Source organism: Poecilia latipinna, unplaced genomic scaffold, assembly GCF_001443285.1.
Source record: "Poecilia latipinna isolate Pla-1442-1.1 unplaced genomic scaffold, P_latipinna-1.0 Scaffold674, whole genome shotgun sequence".
Lineage (NCBI taxonomy): Eukaryota > Metazoa > Chordata > Actinopteri > Cyprinodontiformes > Poeciliidae > Poecilia > Poecilia latipinna.
In genome coordinates, this window is record NW_015113290.1 from 31,283 (window position 1) to 46,842 (window position 15,560).

At 41.2% G+C, this 15,560-nt stretch overlaps 2 protein-coding genes and 1 long non-coding RNA gene across 5 annotated transcripts in view; 2 read left to right on the forward strand and 1 right to left on the reverse strand.

Moving 5' to 3' along the window:
* Nucleotides 1–4,839, reverse strand: LOC106954705 (leucine-rich repeat flightless-interacting protein 2). 2 transcript variants are annotated; one of them, XM_015044411.1, is made up of 6 exons: nt 4,596–4,839; nt 4,247–4,321; nt 2,286–2,321; nt 1,896–2,057; nt 1,731–1,814; nt 1–776 (listed from the first exon to the last, which is right to left on the reverse strand). In XM_015044411.1, the coding sequence occupies exons 1-6, from the start codon at nt 4,692–4,694 to the stop codon at nt 339–341; spliced, it is 894 nt and encodes a 297-aa protein (XP_014899897.1). In that variant the 5' UTR covers nt 4,695–4,839; the 3' UTR covers nt 1–338. The 2 variants fall into 2 exon arrangements, with proteins under 2 accessions (XP_014899897.1, XP_014899896.1); XM_015044410.1 differs by having other exon boundaries at nt 2,286–2,324; nt 4,596–4,838.
* Nucleotides 4,840–7,085: 2,246 nt separating this feature from the next.
* gdf11 (growth differentiation factor 11) overlaps nt 7,086–15,560 on the forward strand; it is a 45,702-nt gene continuing 37,227 nt past the window's right edge. Inside the window, exon 1 of one of the 2 annotated variants that reach the window (XM_015044408.1) lies at nt 7,086–7,938. In XM_015044408.1, the coding sequence (XP_014899894.1) occupies nt 7,524–7,938 (415 nt within the window). In that variant the 5' untranslated portion in view covers nt 7,086–7,523. The remainder of the gene's footprint in view (nt 7,939–15,560) is intronic. The other variant, XM_015044409.1, reaches the window with a different exon arrangement.
* The window catches only part of LOC106954706 (uncharacterized), a 15,894-nt gene continuing 10,372 nt past the window's right edge, over nt 10,039–15,560 (forward strand). The window contains exon 1 of the long non-coding RNA XR_001426412.1: nt 10,039–10,049. This is a non-coding gene — a long non-coding RNA (uncharacterized LOC106954706). The remainder of the gene's footprint in view (nt 10,050–15,560) is intronic.

Consider the following 15,560-nt stretch of genomic DNA (forward strand, 5'->3'; position numbering starts at 1 on the left):
TAGTGAATACGTACTACAGCGATTTGGTAACAAAATTATAAATAACGCCGAAGGAAAAGTATCCGTTTAGTTAAAAATCGTGACGACCGAATGACTCGATATGCGACAAAGAAAAAGCTCATTCTTGCCTTTTTAGGAAATGTTTGGCAATCTAGCTTAAAGGGCAACTGAAACGGTAAACATTCAGTGGAAAACGCAGCTGATGAAATGTTTTTGATTTATTTAATCAGCTCAGATCAAAGTTCTCTCTGATGATAATTATAAAGGAAAAGCTCTTGTATTTTACCAGACGAGAAAAGAAAAAAAAGAAAAAGGTTCACCTTTAAAGTCAGATGAATTTAAGACAAAACGCAGGCGTCCGGGTTGGCGGAGTCTTGGGTCTGGCTGTCGTCAGCTGGACATTTTCCTTTGTCCTCTGAATCGTGAGGCAGGTCTCCGTCCCCGGGAAAGGTCCGGTCCTGCTCCGGAGTCTCGGCAGACGCATCCTCGTAGGCACTTTTGTCCGAGTCGTTCCTGTCAGGAGATGGATCCCGCCCGTCCTGGCGGTGGCTGTCGTACGGCCTCTGGAGAACGCCGTCGGTGGCGACGACGCCGTCCAGCGATAGAGACCGGAGCGGGGCCGGGAGCTGGTTGACCATCCGTCGCGGTTTTGTGAGAACGCCCCCTGCTGTCCGTCCCCCTTCCTCTGGACCCGCCACCCCGCCGTTGGCAAGCTTGGTGCTGCAAGGTTCACACAGCAGGGAGTCTCTCTCTTCGTTATGGTGGCTGGTTGCCTCCTGAGAAGAGGAGAAATTACTCTAGTAAGTAGCTGTCACTTCAGTGTATGTTTTAATGTTCTTAAATCTTAAGCTCTTTGTATAAATTGCCGTCTCAAGAAGGTAAATCTGAGAGTTTAGTAATTATGTACATATGAATGAAAAAGGTATGTAAAAAGCTTTTCATTTAGTCAAAGTTTATTTTTGCAGCACATTTACGACAACCTCAGCTGACTAAAATGCTTCACAGTAATTACAACATAATAAAATTAAGTTTGATTAAAAATAAAATAACTGGGTTTCCCTCAGTATATTTTAAGCCTGGTGGGCCGCCAGGCTAAGCAAAATTTGTTTATTAGATATTGCTAATAAAGTCTTCCAAAAACACATAACTACTTAGTGATATTTTCAAATTTCCTGTCAATTTGAAACATTTTTAACTCAAAAACACCAAAGACAGTGAATGACTGGCCTGCGCTCCGACCACCAGGCTTAAAAAGGCTCCTGTGGGAAACCGTGAATAAAATAATAATTTTAAAAAGAGGCAACCAGTAAAATAAATAACAACACGAATAGAAACCTAGATATAGTTAACTGTGCCAGATTTTAATCTTATAGAAAATGTTTGTGTGGAGCTGCAGAGAAGAGAGTCACACAGGACTAGAGGACACAGTGTTGCTCTACAGAGAAAAAAGTCATTTATTGTAACAACGTATCTATAAATAGAGAGGACAGTCTACTTGTCATATCTATTTATTCAAGAGCATTTACTATACTTCAGTGTCTCTTCCTAATTGTGGTTGGAAAAAGGTTTGAAAACATCCACTATACAAAATCTTTACTAAAAAATCTGATTGCTTACATACATAAATCATATTTTTATGCATGTAGGCATTTAAATATTCAAACCCTTTATCTGTCAATGCAGTACTTCTCCGACATTACACCGAGTTCTCCTTTCACTTCCTGTTTTACCTCTTTTAATCTCTCCACCTCCTTCATCAGAGAGCAAACCAGGCTCTCCAGTTTCCTCTTCTCCTCTCTCTCGCGTTCCAGTGCCTACAAATAAAGAGAAACCAGCGTAACAAGGCGACGCGCGGCTTGTTTTAATACAGCCAGGACCCAAAAGCTGGGCCTCACCAAACCGGCCTGTCCAGCTTCCCTCTGGGCTTCGGCCAGCAGCTCCTCTACGCCCTCCAGAGAGTCCTGCAAGACGTCCACCTGGAACAACAGAGCCTCTCGCTCGACCTCCAGCCCACGCAGCTCCTGCACCGCCTCATCGTAGCTGGCCTGCAGCTCCAACTGCGACACACACACACACACACAGCAATCACGAATCAGTGCGGGCGAATTCAGCAGAACGCACGCCACAGTCCAAGGTAGAGCGACGGCTCAACAAGCTCTCAGAGGAGACCAACCCTATGCGGGAGGCCTTATGTTGCTCCATATGTTTCAGAAATATGTTTTTAGAATCACTCCAGGTTTTTAAGCGGCTTTCATTTTTCTTAAGACAGTAGGAATAAGAGTCACCATATCTGGGAGTCCCATGAAGAGGTCCTGGTCGGACTGCTGAAAGAAAGAAATACAGAATATTTGTTACTTTACAGACCATGTTCACACAGATTAGAAAAAAGAAACCAGCTGTATAAATCGGCCTGTAGTGATAACAAATTTTTCCTAGACGATAAATTGTCCCGGAAATTATTGACATAAACAGTAATATTGCTGTTTTGAGAGCATTTTCAAATATGTATTGATAATGACACAATAATGCAACCAATAAACATTTTATTTCTTTATTATTTGAACTGGAGAATATTTTAAACTTCCAAAGTAAAACGCAACAACCAAAACCATGAATAAAATGGATTATTAAGTCTCTATAAACAAAATTCCCCTTCAAAAAATATCATCATGGACATTATTGAACTCATTTTAATCAATCATCCAATTAATTGATTAATTCTTTACTTGCATATTGTCTATCAAACCAACTCTGGACTAAAACTTAAACACAGAGAAGCAGGACTGCACTGATTGCAGTTTTCTGGTCGATTACCAAGCTATTAAATTCCTGACCTGCTGATTCCGAATTTTTTTTTTTGTCTAAAATGTTGTTAAACGTAGCAAGAAAGTTGACAAGTTGCCAACAGTGAGATGACTATTGTTAACTGCATATAGACCTGATCCGGTGGGCCGGTCTGCTACTCAAACCTCTCTGACAGCAGAGCAGAAGAAGAGAACGGTTGATTTAAATATCTTTGCAGAGGTAGATAAAATGGGTGGTTAAGATCAGCTTCACATGTAAAAATCAGCCGATTTCCCAAAACTAGGGAAATTGGCACCGATAAATCGGTGCATCCCTACAGAGTAGGTCTGGACTGCAGAGTGAGCTGCAGGGTGGCAGAGTGAGAGGACAAAAGCTTTGTTTTCTACCTCCACCTCCTGACTTTCAGCGGCGACCTCCACTTCACTCATCAATTAACTACTAGTTATTACAGTGGGAAAATTAGCTATTACAAATGACATTTTGCAACGTACTTGGTGCTACAAGGTTTGGAAGAAACTGGAAGCCACATGAAGTTTGGAGATCTGCCTGTACAAAAAGTTGATGAGCTCCGCAAAATACGGTCCTCACAGTCAGCTGTCCCTGCTACGTGACTTTATGTGGCTTACCACCTTGTGGCTTAGTTGCTGTTGTTCTCAGTCACTTCCACTTTGCTGTATACCACTAACACTTTACTGCAGAACAGGGGTGGCAAAGTTCAATCCTCAGGAGGAACTATCCTGCAAATTTTAGATGCATCCTTTCTCCAACACAACATTCATTGTGACTATTTGTGATTTCCATCCTGAGTAAATGGCTTACTCAGTTCCTGTAATAAGCCATTTATTTGATTCGTGACAATGTTACATAGCAAGGAAATTTGCAGACTGGACTTCACTGAGCTCCTAAATGCAACGCAAATCTCATATGCCAGTGGGTAAAGAAGTAACTAAAACGCCAGATATCAAGGATTTAGATTAATGTGTATCTCAATCTTGCTAGATAATAATAATAATAATAATAATAATATGTAGGCACACAATTGTTTTCTTGAGAGCTCTGTATGTGTCTCTAGGGCCACATAAATAGCTATGGTGGGCCGGATTCGGCCCCCCAACCTTGAATTTGACACACGTGCTTTACACAATAGAGTGTTAAGGATGTTTTGAATTATTTCTAGACAGTTAATAATTTAAATAAATATATTCTATACCGATTTTTTTTTTTTTAAGAAATACTACATAAAAGCTGTTTTGAACCTGTACCACAGTTTGGATATTTTTAGAAGATGCCTACAATGCAGAAAGGGATTAAATATTGCTTAAACGTAGGTTACAACGTGTCAAAACATTGCTGACGCTCCGTAATTTTAATCCTAGTGTTGCAATGATGAAGATGACAAATAGCGGGTGGAGGACACCATGGCAGCGCATTAATCTCCCACCTGGCTGTCAGTCCTCTTCCTCAGGGTTCCCGTCCTGCTGTCGCTCCGGGGCAGCCGTCTGGTGGAGCTGTCCGTCTGAAAGAAACACAAGAGTTAGCATCACAATCAGCCTCAACCAAAACACTGCAGGCTAAATTAGCTAGTAATGGGGAAGTGACGCGCAGCTACAGGCCAGAATCAAACACTATATTTTATTTAGCTAGCTGCTGTTTTATCACACAGTCTAATAAGCACGTAATGCTCATCTTGTCGTATTTCATTGTGTTAATCGGTTGTAACCGCAGCACTGAACAGCAGCTTTAGCCCTGTCATTAAACATTAACGCCGTCGCCGTGATTTTTCCCCTCACCTCCTTTATGATGTTGCGCAGGGACTCATCCTCGCTCATTCCCCGAGAAACAGTCCGCTTCCTCGGAGAACCACTGCTGTCCAGTGCGGCCGAGTGCATTTTTTTCCACACTTTATATCGACTTCTTCTTTATACAAGAGACGCCCGCGGCTCTAATGGCGCTGGTCTGGACTGTTGTGAGGTGTTTGGTTTCTACGCAGCAGCAGGAGCAGCGCAGCGACGCCCAGGCTGTTGACTACAGGAAGCCGCAGGGACCAAACAGTTTAAAACGCCACGCCTCCTCTAATGCTTTACGATTGAGGTTTTTAAAATTTGGCTTTGTTTTATAGTTCAAGCGAGCACATGACGAGCTCTGAGTGCGTGGTGAAATTAATTATTGCCCAAGTTTACCACGTGTTAGTTGAGTTTGATGCCTTAAACATGCACTGAATAACTAAAAGGTTTGTTTATTTATTTCTGACATTTTGTTCTGGGTGGTGTGTTTCAGGTCTTTTCTTTGTGTCAGTTCATTTGACTATGGCTTTACAGCTAATTCAGCGTCCTCAGAAAAGTATCAAACGAAATTAGTTTTAGTACAGAGTCCCAGCCTTCAGAAATGTATCACTTTACTGGTGTCACTCACTCCTTTTGCATGAATTACTGCATCAGTGCGGATCGGTATGGAGGGGATCAGCTGGTGGTTCTCCTGACATTAATACTGGCTGTGAGCTCATTTGCATTTCGGAGTTTACTGTCTGTCTCTTCCACTATACCAGAGGTCTGCTACCTGTAGCTTATTAGACCCTCCGATGTGGTTCTTAATAACTTTGAAAATGTTAAGTTGTGCAGTATTTCTTTGGTGTTTTCTTGCAATATAAATGTAGCATTTTCACCAGGAGTGACACGAATAGAGTAAGAAACATTATTTTTATATGAAGTTTTGTCTGCAGGTTGCAAACTACTTTCTCTTTTTGATGTCATGTTCTGTGAAATTTAATATCTATTACAAGAATATTGAACCTAGGAATATATATTTTTTTGTTTTTCAACTTAAAAATCTTTCGTATTGCAAAACAACTTATTTTGTTTCAAAGAGTCATGTTGCTTTTGTGGTTCTAAACAAATTTTGTAACTAAAGGCAAAATTTGCTCTAATGGTTGTAAAGATTGCAGGTCTCTGTGCCAGACCATTCTGTGTAGATTTTCTGTTTAGGGCAGGTATGTTTGTGGGGTAATTAGCCACAGTGATACCATAATCATTAAAGCAGGTTTAGCAAGAAAGTAACACGCAGCTTGAATTACTGTACCTCTTCAGTCTTCTGCCAGACCTTGATTTCCAGCTGAAATGCAAAGAAAGTTAATCACTTTTCTCTGAAACATACAGTTACCACACTTTTTCCTTTCACTCAACTTTCCAACACTGTGCTTGTGTTTCTCTGTGAGTACCCAGCTTCTTTAGCAATGATCTCCTGTGGCAGACACTTCTTATCGAAGATATGAGTGGCTGAAATATAACCGTAAAAGCTGTAACTTAACATTTCTGTATCAAATATGTATTTTCTATTGTTTATGTGATGTTTTAATTTTCTCAAAAGGGGAATTATATTTTAATCATAATTAAAATGCTTGAAATATTTCCTTCTGAGAGTAAAGATTCTACATCATGCATGAATATAACGTTTTTAACGAAAAAACTAAAATAAATTCACTTTTTGACGATGTTCCGATGTATATTTATTGTGAAAGGAGTGAAAACGAAGCCGTAGAAGCTGCAGCTGTCATTTTGAACCAGCAGGTGGCAGTGTTGAGTCAAAAATGCAGCACAGGAAACTGTTACAAGAGGTAACATGTTTCTGGAATAGAAACTTTTACCAAAACACCCGCAGACACCAAGATATAAACAATTATAACACTAAACATATTTTTCTGACCAAAGTCATTTTCACAGGGTTGGGTGTAATAGAAATCTATTATAAGTTGGAGCTGAAAAACTATTTTTTATTGTTGTTTTTTTATTCATTTAAATGTTTTTTCTTTTTAAAATTAATTAAGCATTTGCTCCTATATGTCTATTGCTGGAGACTGGTTAATGTCATTTTTTTTTGTTAAGTATTTATCTTTAATTTTAGTGTTTTTGCATAAATACCCCCACTTTCCGTTAACGTGATTAAACCAATATGTGCAAAATGCTCCAGTGGAGACAACTGAAGAATGCGCAGGCAGATTATTTTTATTTTTTTTAAATGCACCATAAATACTCATGTCATTTGTGAGATCTGGTGAATTCAAGATAAGCCCATTCATTCAGCTCATATTCAATGCACTCCATTTAAAAAAGCAGCAACGCGCGGAGCTTGAGCCACTCGTTATTCTAATGCCTTAATTGGCCAATATTTCTAATGTAGGTGCATTGCCTGTGAACTGTAAAACATTTATGCTCCCATAACAGCGCGTCCTCCCTCCCTTCGCTCTGTCCCTCTTGACTTGGTGACAGACCTAAAAGCCTTTTGTTGCAATCTTAGCCAATGGAGACGGATTACGACACCGAGCTGCTGAGATATATAAAGAGCCCCTTTTTGACCGCACTTGCACATTTTTTTTTTCAGTGACACTTCTGCACATGCACACACCTCCATGGACTACATTGCACACGGGGACCCCACAGCGACCGTCATACGCTGCAAGTGAGCTGGCTATGCATTCATCAAGCAGATAATTTACCTTTCAATCAAAAAGAGCTGGTCACACACTGGAACGCACTTTTTTGTTGTTGAAAACTTTATTTCAGAACCTACTGCTGCAGAAAAAAAAAGCAACCCACTTCGGGCTGATTGTGGATTAGATGCGTGTCAATGATTCGGAGGCTTTTTTAGGCTGAGACAAGGACCCGAAAGGATATATTGAGGAATAAATCAACTAAAAGAAGCGGAAAAAAGTTTCCTCCATCATCATGCCGAGGTACAACTTCTTCCCATGCTTACTGGCGCTCATCTTCCTGGGACTGTCAGGGAGCGACGAGCCCAATCTGCTGCTGCCTCCTGCCAGCGAGCCGCCCACGGACGCGGGGCTGTCTCTGCTGGACGAGGACGCTGGCTCCCACGAGTGCTCCGCCTGCGTTTGGAGGGAGCAAAGTAAGGTGCTGCGGCTGGAGACCATCAAGTCCCAGATCCTGAGCAAGCTGCGCCTGAAACAGGCGCCCAACATCAGCCGGGAGGTGGTCAACCAGCTGCTGCCCAAGGCGCCCCCGCTTCAGCAGCTCCTGGACCACCACGACTTCCAGGGAGACGCCTCAGCCCAGGACGAGTTCATGGAGGAGGACGAGTACCACGCAACGACGGAGTCCGTGATCACCATGGCCTCGGAGCGTAAGTAGCTAGCAAATGCGTCTCCAAATGTGCGTCCTTGTGCGTAAAATGGACCTGGGACAGCTTGGACAGCGGAGTTGCTCCTTCTTTTTCTTTTTCCATATTTTTACATTCCTTAAAACAAGCCGAACGAACTTGCTTAGAGGTGGCTGTCAAATAGGGATCGAGTGCAAATCTGAATAATCAATAATCAGGACCCACGTCAATCAGGAGCAAACAGCTCCTAAATGGCCAGTTAGTTTTTATGATGGTGATGCTGATGGTGGTAATGATGATGGGGCAGAATATTTAGCAGCCAGGGTCAAACTTTTTCCTTGTTCCCACGTTTATGTTTTACAGAGAGAAAACGCGCGTTGAAATCACAACATTAAGACTTTCCTCCCTCTCTGCATCCTGTTAACTTTTTTTTTTTTTATAAACGAGCTAAAATCTTTAGTTGTCACCCATTTAAAGGACCCTCTGATTGTTGCCTCCTGGAAATGTGCTCGTCCTCTTATAGTTTCCCATAAATCCACAGGCAGGCCCCTCTGAGACATTTTATAAAATTACCGTTCAACCCTGACAGCTGTGCTCTATCGGTCTTTTATAGGAGCCTCTACCGGTTTCCCTGCTGTTCATCGCAGTGAGAAAAAGTGTGTCCAAAAAGCTGCCATTGTTCCCTGTCATGCAGCAGGCCCCCCCATCGGCCGTACTTGCCTTTTAAATGCGGAGTTTATAGGCGCAGTTCCCCCCTCTCTCTCTCTCTCTCTCTCTCTCTCTCTCTTTCTCTCTCTCTCTCTGTTTTTAACCTCAAGTACACAAAGAGCGAAACACTTAGGGTCGAGGGGAGTGTGTGACCTTTTCCTGGCAAATCGTGGGGCTCAACAACATTTACACACGTAATATATTCTGCACACGCACTTCCAATTATAATTCTTTCCTTTGTGAGCGGCTATCTAAACGGCATCGGGTGTCTCATGAGCATCTTTTCTCATCTGTCAGGAGAACAAGACATGCTAGCTGCTCTGAAATCCGTCTAAGTGGAGGATTAAAAGGTCAGAATGTTTTCTGGTGGTGGCAGCATCATGCTGTGGGGGTGGGCTTGTTTGTGCTTTTGTTTTTATTCATTTCGTGAAAAGCATTATTTAGAGTCCTTAGTTTTGTTAATTATAATGATTTTTTTTTTCACTTGCAGGCAATGAAAAACATTTAGGATGAGATTAGTGCATCGTTCCAATAAAAACAATGTTTTGTATAGAGAGCATTAAACATTAAGCAACAGATTAAACCTTTAAAATGTTTTTAAAGGTCGTTATTTTTCAAAAGGTGCTTCTAATTTGACATGTGAGCCTCACTTGAATATTCTAATTTAGTGAACATGACTGCAGAGTTAAAGGGAAAGTTGTTGGCACAAAACATGAAGCATCCCTTTAGGAAAAGAAGCTCTAATCAGTGCCAATGGCAGCATCACACTGTGCGGAAGTTTCCCTTGCTGGCATCCCTCTCCAGCTGTCAGGAATACAAGCTGCTAGCTGCTTTGCACACACTCTGAATCTCACTATGCGTCTTTTTCCGGCTCGATGAGAAGTAGATGTGGATTTTTCCCGCTACATTTACCTCGTGTTGTTTACGGGGAGAACGGTACCCGTTACCTTCTGTCATTGGACTGTATTGGAAGTCTCTGCTTCCGTCCTTTGCAGGACGTGTTTAGAAATGATTTGATGCCTCGTCGACGCACGTGACGCCTCCTAATTGTGCATTAATGATGCCAGCAGGAGAGGCTAATGACCGAGATTATCCAGACGAATCGGTCATGTTTAAAGCCCCTTGCTTTCCTCCTCTGTTTACCTCAGTTTCCAGCATCCACCCTCCTGTTCCACCCCCACCTCCTTCCCCTGCTAGCACCCCGCAGCTCCTTATTCCTCTTTCTTCACCCTTTTTCCTCCAGCACTTGTGGAAGAGTTAAGAGAGACTGAGTGCATCCCTGTTTTCTTTTCTTTCTATTTTTTTTTTTAGCCCATGGTGATTAGCAATCCCACAGGATTATAAATGCCTTTTTCTCTTTCTCTGATATAGAAGGAAAACTTCAAACACTATTCCCTGCGCACCTCCAGCCCAATCACCCTTTCATGGTTGTGCACACTGCCTTTGATGGGCCATGGGGGTTCACACAATACATTCTGAATTGGACCTGTGCCTGAGTTGCTTCTTAGTATTCACTCAAGGTACGTGGATGCTGGAGTGGGGGTTGAACAGGACCTTGCTTCCTGGTTTCTAATTAAATATCATGGAAAAAATGAGTGTATATGTACCGTGTGAAGGATTTAGTGCACTATCTTCCTCTTTACAGCTTACTGTAACAAATGCTTCGCATGCTGCACGAAAAGGCACTCGTTGCTGAGCTGTTTACCGCGACACTATTTATTGCAATTTGACATGCAGTCTAAAATATTTGCAAAGATTTAAGTGTGTGCAATTGGGCTTGGAGCTTAGTTTGTTTTTTTCTTGAGAAACTCCTACTCCTACTCAGTCTTAAAACTTTGTTTACCTCATCCTACTTTTGTGCGTCACTCTTTGTTTATGCGCAAAATGCTCAGAAACGTTAGCGATAAACCAGAGATGTTCCCATTCTGCAGACAGAAATCCTTACGCTTATTGTCTCTTGTTGTCAAGTCGGAGTCACAAAAAATAAGAATGTTTTTTTTTTTTTAAATCTTTTTCTCGAGCAAATTTATTTTCTGGATAAATATGAACGTTCCAGTCTTAATTACAGAGCTGTTAAAAAGTAAATTGCTTCCTTACAGATTTCTTCTGGTTTTTGTTTCACATCATCAACTAAATTTCAATACCAAACAAAGATATCAAAATGTTATTTATGTTTATTAAGTGAACAAAAATCTTTCCAAACCAACCTGGCACTCTGTGGAAAAGTAAACTGGTTCTATCAGACATGATCAGCCTTTTTAAAGTCTCACCACAGAATCTGAACTGGGTTTAAATCTGGACTTTTAAGTTTCCTTGTGTCGTTATTATAACTTAACATTAAGATTGAGCTTAAAGCAACAAACTGATGGCCTGACGTTCTCCTTCTGGATTTTCTGCTAAAGTTTATGGTTCCTCTATTTACTAATCCCGCAGCGACAAATCGACCCACACCATCACACTGCCACCACCATGTTTGACTGTTGCCGTGATGTTCTCTTTCTGAAACATCGTCTTAATGTCATGGAAGACGAACAGGATACACACCTTTCAACAACAACAACCAAAAAAAGGCATTTGTCTCTCCAATCCACAAAATATTTTCTTAATAAACGTTGAAGATGTTTGCAAATATGAGATGGGCCATGAAGTTCTCTGCAGCCTCTCAGACTTTTTCTGAGCTTCCAGATGAGTTGCTGATTCTCTCCTCTTGTAATTTTTATAGTCGAGGTTCATCACTGTTGAACATTCTCTCTAACTGTGGATGAAGGCTCTCTGTGTCGTTCAGTGAAGCCTTAGGAACGGCTTTGTAAGCTTTTCTGATTAAACTCAATGTTTGTTTAACGTTTCATGATGAGTTTCTGTCTGGCATCGTTCAGCCTACTTCATGTTGTAAGACAGATTCTGTTTGGGTCATTTCTCGGTTCAGACACTTCCTGTCTGGGTGAGGTTAGTGAAAGTGAACACAATCTTAATTTCAGTGTCATACCTGGTGAATGGGAGGGAGCAGAGGCTGAACCAGGTGTGTGTGTGTCTCTTTTATAAATATTCATTGGAATCTGTTGGTTTGAATTAACTCAGGCCGCCTTTGACGCTAAAATTTACTCAATGATCTGAAACATAGAAGCGTAACAAAAAGTGGCGACAGAAGATTTAAAGGGGGAAGATTTTGTGCAATATTTTGTGTATCTGAACCTTTAAAAATTTGTCCAAAATGTGGACTTTCTATGTATGTAGACAGTTTTATTAACTTTTCTGCTCAGGAATCATCTTTTATTTACGTGACATAATTTTTGCACAAATCAACTAACTAATTCAACTACATCATAAGTAAGTAACAGTTTAAAGAAAGATTTTAGCCAAATACCCCATGTTTAGATGTCAAGCCTGTCTCTTCTCACCTCAGTAACAAATCCTTTTCACTCATGCACTTTAATTAAAACTATTAGAAGAACCTTTTCCATCCAGCAGAGATGAAACTCTGCGTGCGTTAGCTGCCTTGCACATCAACACACACGTTGAGGTATGACAGTGCAGATGTCCACATGTGCACTCTTGGTTGGACACACAGGGATAGCCGTGCACGCCCCGTCCACCCGGCCTCACACACACACTCCAGAGAAAAGTTCTCCTATTGACAAAAAAGGTCACAGAGTTCACAGCTATGTGATATATTGGACGAGAAGACTATTAGCCTCATCAGGTCTCTTTCTTTGGCACCAAAGACGAACCGGTAGTAACTTCAACACTTATACCCCCACTACACACACACACACACCCACACACACACACTCGTCCACTAACCACTCCCAAAAAAAACAAGTCTTTTATAGTGTTGACCCTATAAAAGGGTCATTTCCTGAAGGTGCAGGAACCATAAAAATAAAGAGGGAGAGCGCTAAAAGGACAGAGCTCCAGAAGCCGGACGGTCCTCGGCTAACTGGTCAGTGTTTGCTGGAAGTCGGTGACTATGTGAGGTTTTTATAGATTTATTTATTCCACGGAGGTCTCAGTTTGACGATGACACCTGCTCTTGTGTAGCTGCTGCCCTCCGCGGAGGGCCAGGAGAAACCTTGGAGCTGAATTGCACGGATGCTCTGAGAAATAAGCAGTTTGTTTAAGGCGAAGAGGCTCTGCAGGGCTGTAGAAGCCGCACAACATACCGTCAACTTTATGGCTAATAAAATTTCAAAGGGACCAAAGTCTATTAATAAAAGGACAAAATTTCCCTAGAACTTCAGGAATCTCACTCCTTCCTCTATTCCCACGCTCCCTGCGGCCCTTAGGCTCTCTGCTGCTTTTGGGAATATGCTCCTTTAGAGTTTAATGACAAATCCAAAAACACTGAAGCCTTCAGGGGAGCTTGGAGACATACCCTGTTTTCGTTTTCCGAAATAGCAGCTCAGCTCCTCTGAAGTCGGCGTGAAAGCTCACGACGGCGGCTCTGCGTGTCGGAAGCGCCAGCCGGAGAACTGAATGAGGAGCGGAGGGAGTCCGCAGGGAGCAACAAGCAGCCCAGGCCTTTCCCAAAGGGACAGAAATAATGGACGGGTTTTATAGGTACAATTAAAAAGACCTGAAACAGATGTTACGTTTCACTAATAAAGAAAATAATTACTTCACACCAGTAATTAAGCCCTTTGTAGGGACGTGGGTGAGAAGTAGGAGGAGGAGGGTGGTGAAAAGATAAAATGGAGATCATTGAAGGGATTATTGTTGATGGATGAGCTCAGGCTTCTGTGTGGTCGTGAGTGAGGAGGTGCTGAGGATGAGTTTATGGAAGAGTCCATTAAATCTAAGAGGCGTTTAAGCAAACGAAACGCTGCGTGGGCATAACGTCGGATCCCATGAGGGAGCCACTGCGTTGGAGAGAAGCACAATTAACGGTGGATTAGCTCCTGATTATCGACATGAAAATTTAATTAGCCTCTTCTCTGAGGCGCAGGGGGGGAGCAGCTTCTCGCTGTATCTGCCACCTGTGTTTGTGTTTCTCCTCATCATCTGTGGACTTTCTTTAAAGTTCAACTAGTTTAATATGCGATTCTTTTTTATTAAGCACAAAGGAAGAGAAGAAAGGAGTTTTGAGATTTTGTTGGGGAAAAATGCTCAGAGGGAAGTTTGGCACGATGTGATGCATTGATTTTTTTTTTTTCTTCAAAGAAAACATTTGGCATCATGACAGATTTTGGTGCCTTCAGCAATGTTTCCTTTGTATCCTCAGAGATGTGAAAAAAGTGCCCAGGGAGAAGTAGTGTTCGCTTTTTATTCACTGACTGCTGCTTCGGTTTTGTTACATATATAAACACCAGCAATCTATCTAATTTATTGTCTTGTGCATTGTGAAATTTGGCCAATTTAATGTAGTGCAATTTGTGTTTCTGTGGCGTTTATTTATATCAGACATTTACAACATCCTCAGCTGACCAAAGTGCTTCACAACAAACACATCACAGGTAGATAAATGACAAAATAGGAATAAAATTAAGTAAAAATGATAAGACAAATATAAAATTGGCAGAGATACCAAAAGCTAATAGTATGAATAAAAATTTAATTTTAGCTGCAGCAATTTTATTCCATCCTTTTCCTTTTCCTTTAACTGTCAGAGAAAAGCAATCAGAGATTTTGGAAAATGGGCCTGAATGCATTTGAAGATGCAAACAGGAAGAGTGAACGTTTAATGATAAACAGGAAAACTTACAAAGACCTCAGGAAGGTGAGAATTGGAAATACCAGCATAAAGTTTAAATTTTGAAAAGAAAAATTTCATGTTTTTTGATAAAGTTTTTGTCCTGGGAAGTGGCGTTTTTGTTTTTTTTGTTTTTGTTTTTTTTGACTGTATTAAAACAGATGCATGTCTCAAAACTGCAACGGAAACACTTTCTGCATCACAAGTCATGTGGTTATCAGTCGGATGTTGCTACCTGCAAAAACCATGAAAAAGACGACAGCAGGAAGTAGCAGTGGGACGATGATTTGTTTTTGTTTCTGGACAGTTTGCAGCCGCCTCCACCAGAGCTCTCATGGCAAACACAGTTCATAAAAAGCTGCCATTCAAAAGTGTTGAATCCAAAGCTCTTCTGTAAAATCGGTGACTACAATTCTCTCAAAACGCCGCACAGATAGCATAAGAGGCTGGTCACTCCAACGTCTGATTAAGATGCCGATATCTCCTCTGATGGATGATGAGCGCTGGCAACGCGACTGAAATACGAATATATGTCATGTAACTGTTTACATCTGTCGCTGTCATGATTTTTAATGACTTATCAGGTGAACAAACTTTCATTTCTGATTTAATCCAAACACAACAATTGCAAAATTTTTTTTTTTTTTTTTTTTTTTTTTTTTACATTAGCTGAATATAGACAAAGATTTGTACACATTTCTTATGTAAATGCAGATCACAGGGAAAACCGATGAAGGAACCAGCAGAGAATAATGAGGATAACGAGGCTTAAATGTTTAGAGTAGAGATATAAACCAGAGACTAATCAGAGGTAAGCAGAGCAGGCGGAGAGAAATTAGGAAACGTGAAACAGCTGGAGGGGGAAGCATGGTGGCAGACTGAGGAAGAGAGAACCTGAGACAGAAAAACCTTGAACGAAAGGAAAAAACTGAAACTGACATAAAGAGTAAACGGAAAGAAACGCCAATACAAGAAATACTCTAATAATGATAAACCAGGAAGTGAAACACAGAGGAATGAAAAGCAGATCTGAATAAATAAGCAGGAAAAGATCAAAACAAGAGAATAATCTAAACACGGATCATTATCAGTTTTAACCAGTTCAGATTTCTCCAGGTCAACTATAAATTAATACATATTTATTGCCTTGTTATGTTTAAACATGGTCATGGGTTCAAATCCTAGTCTAGCACCTTTCAGGGTGGAGTTAGCATGTTCTGTGTATCCATCTGTGGGTTACCTGTTGTTACTG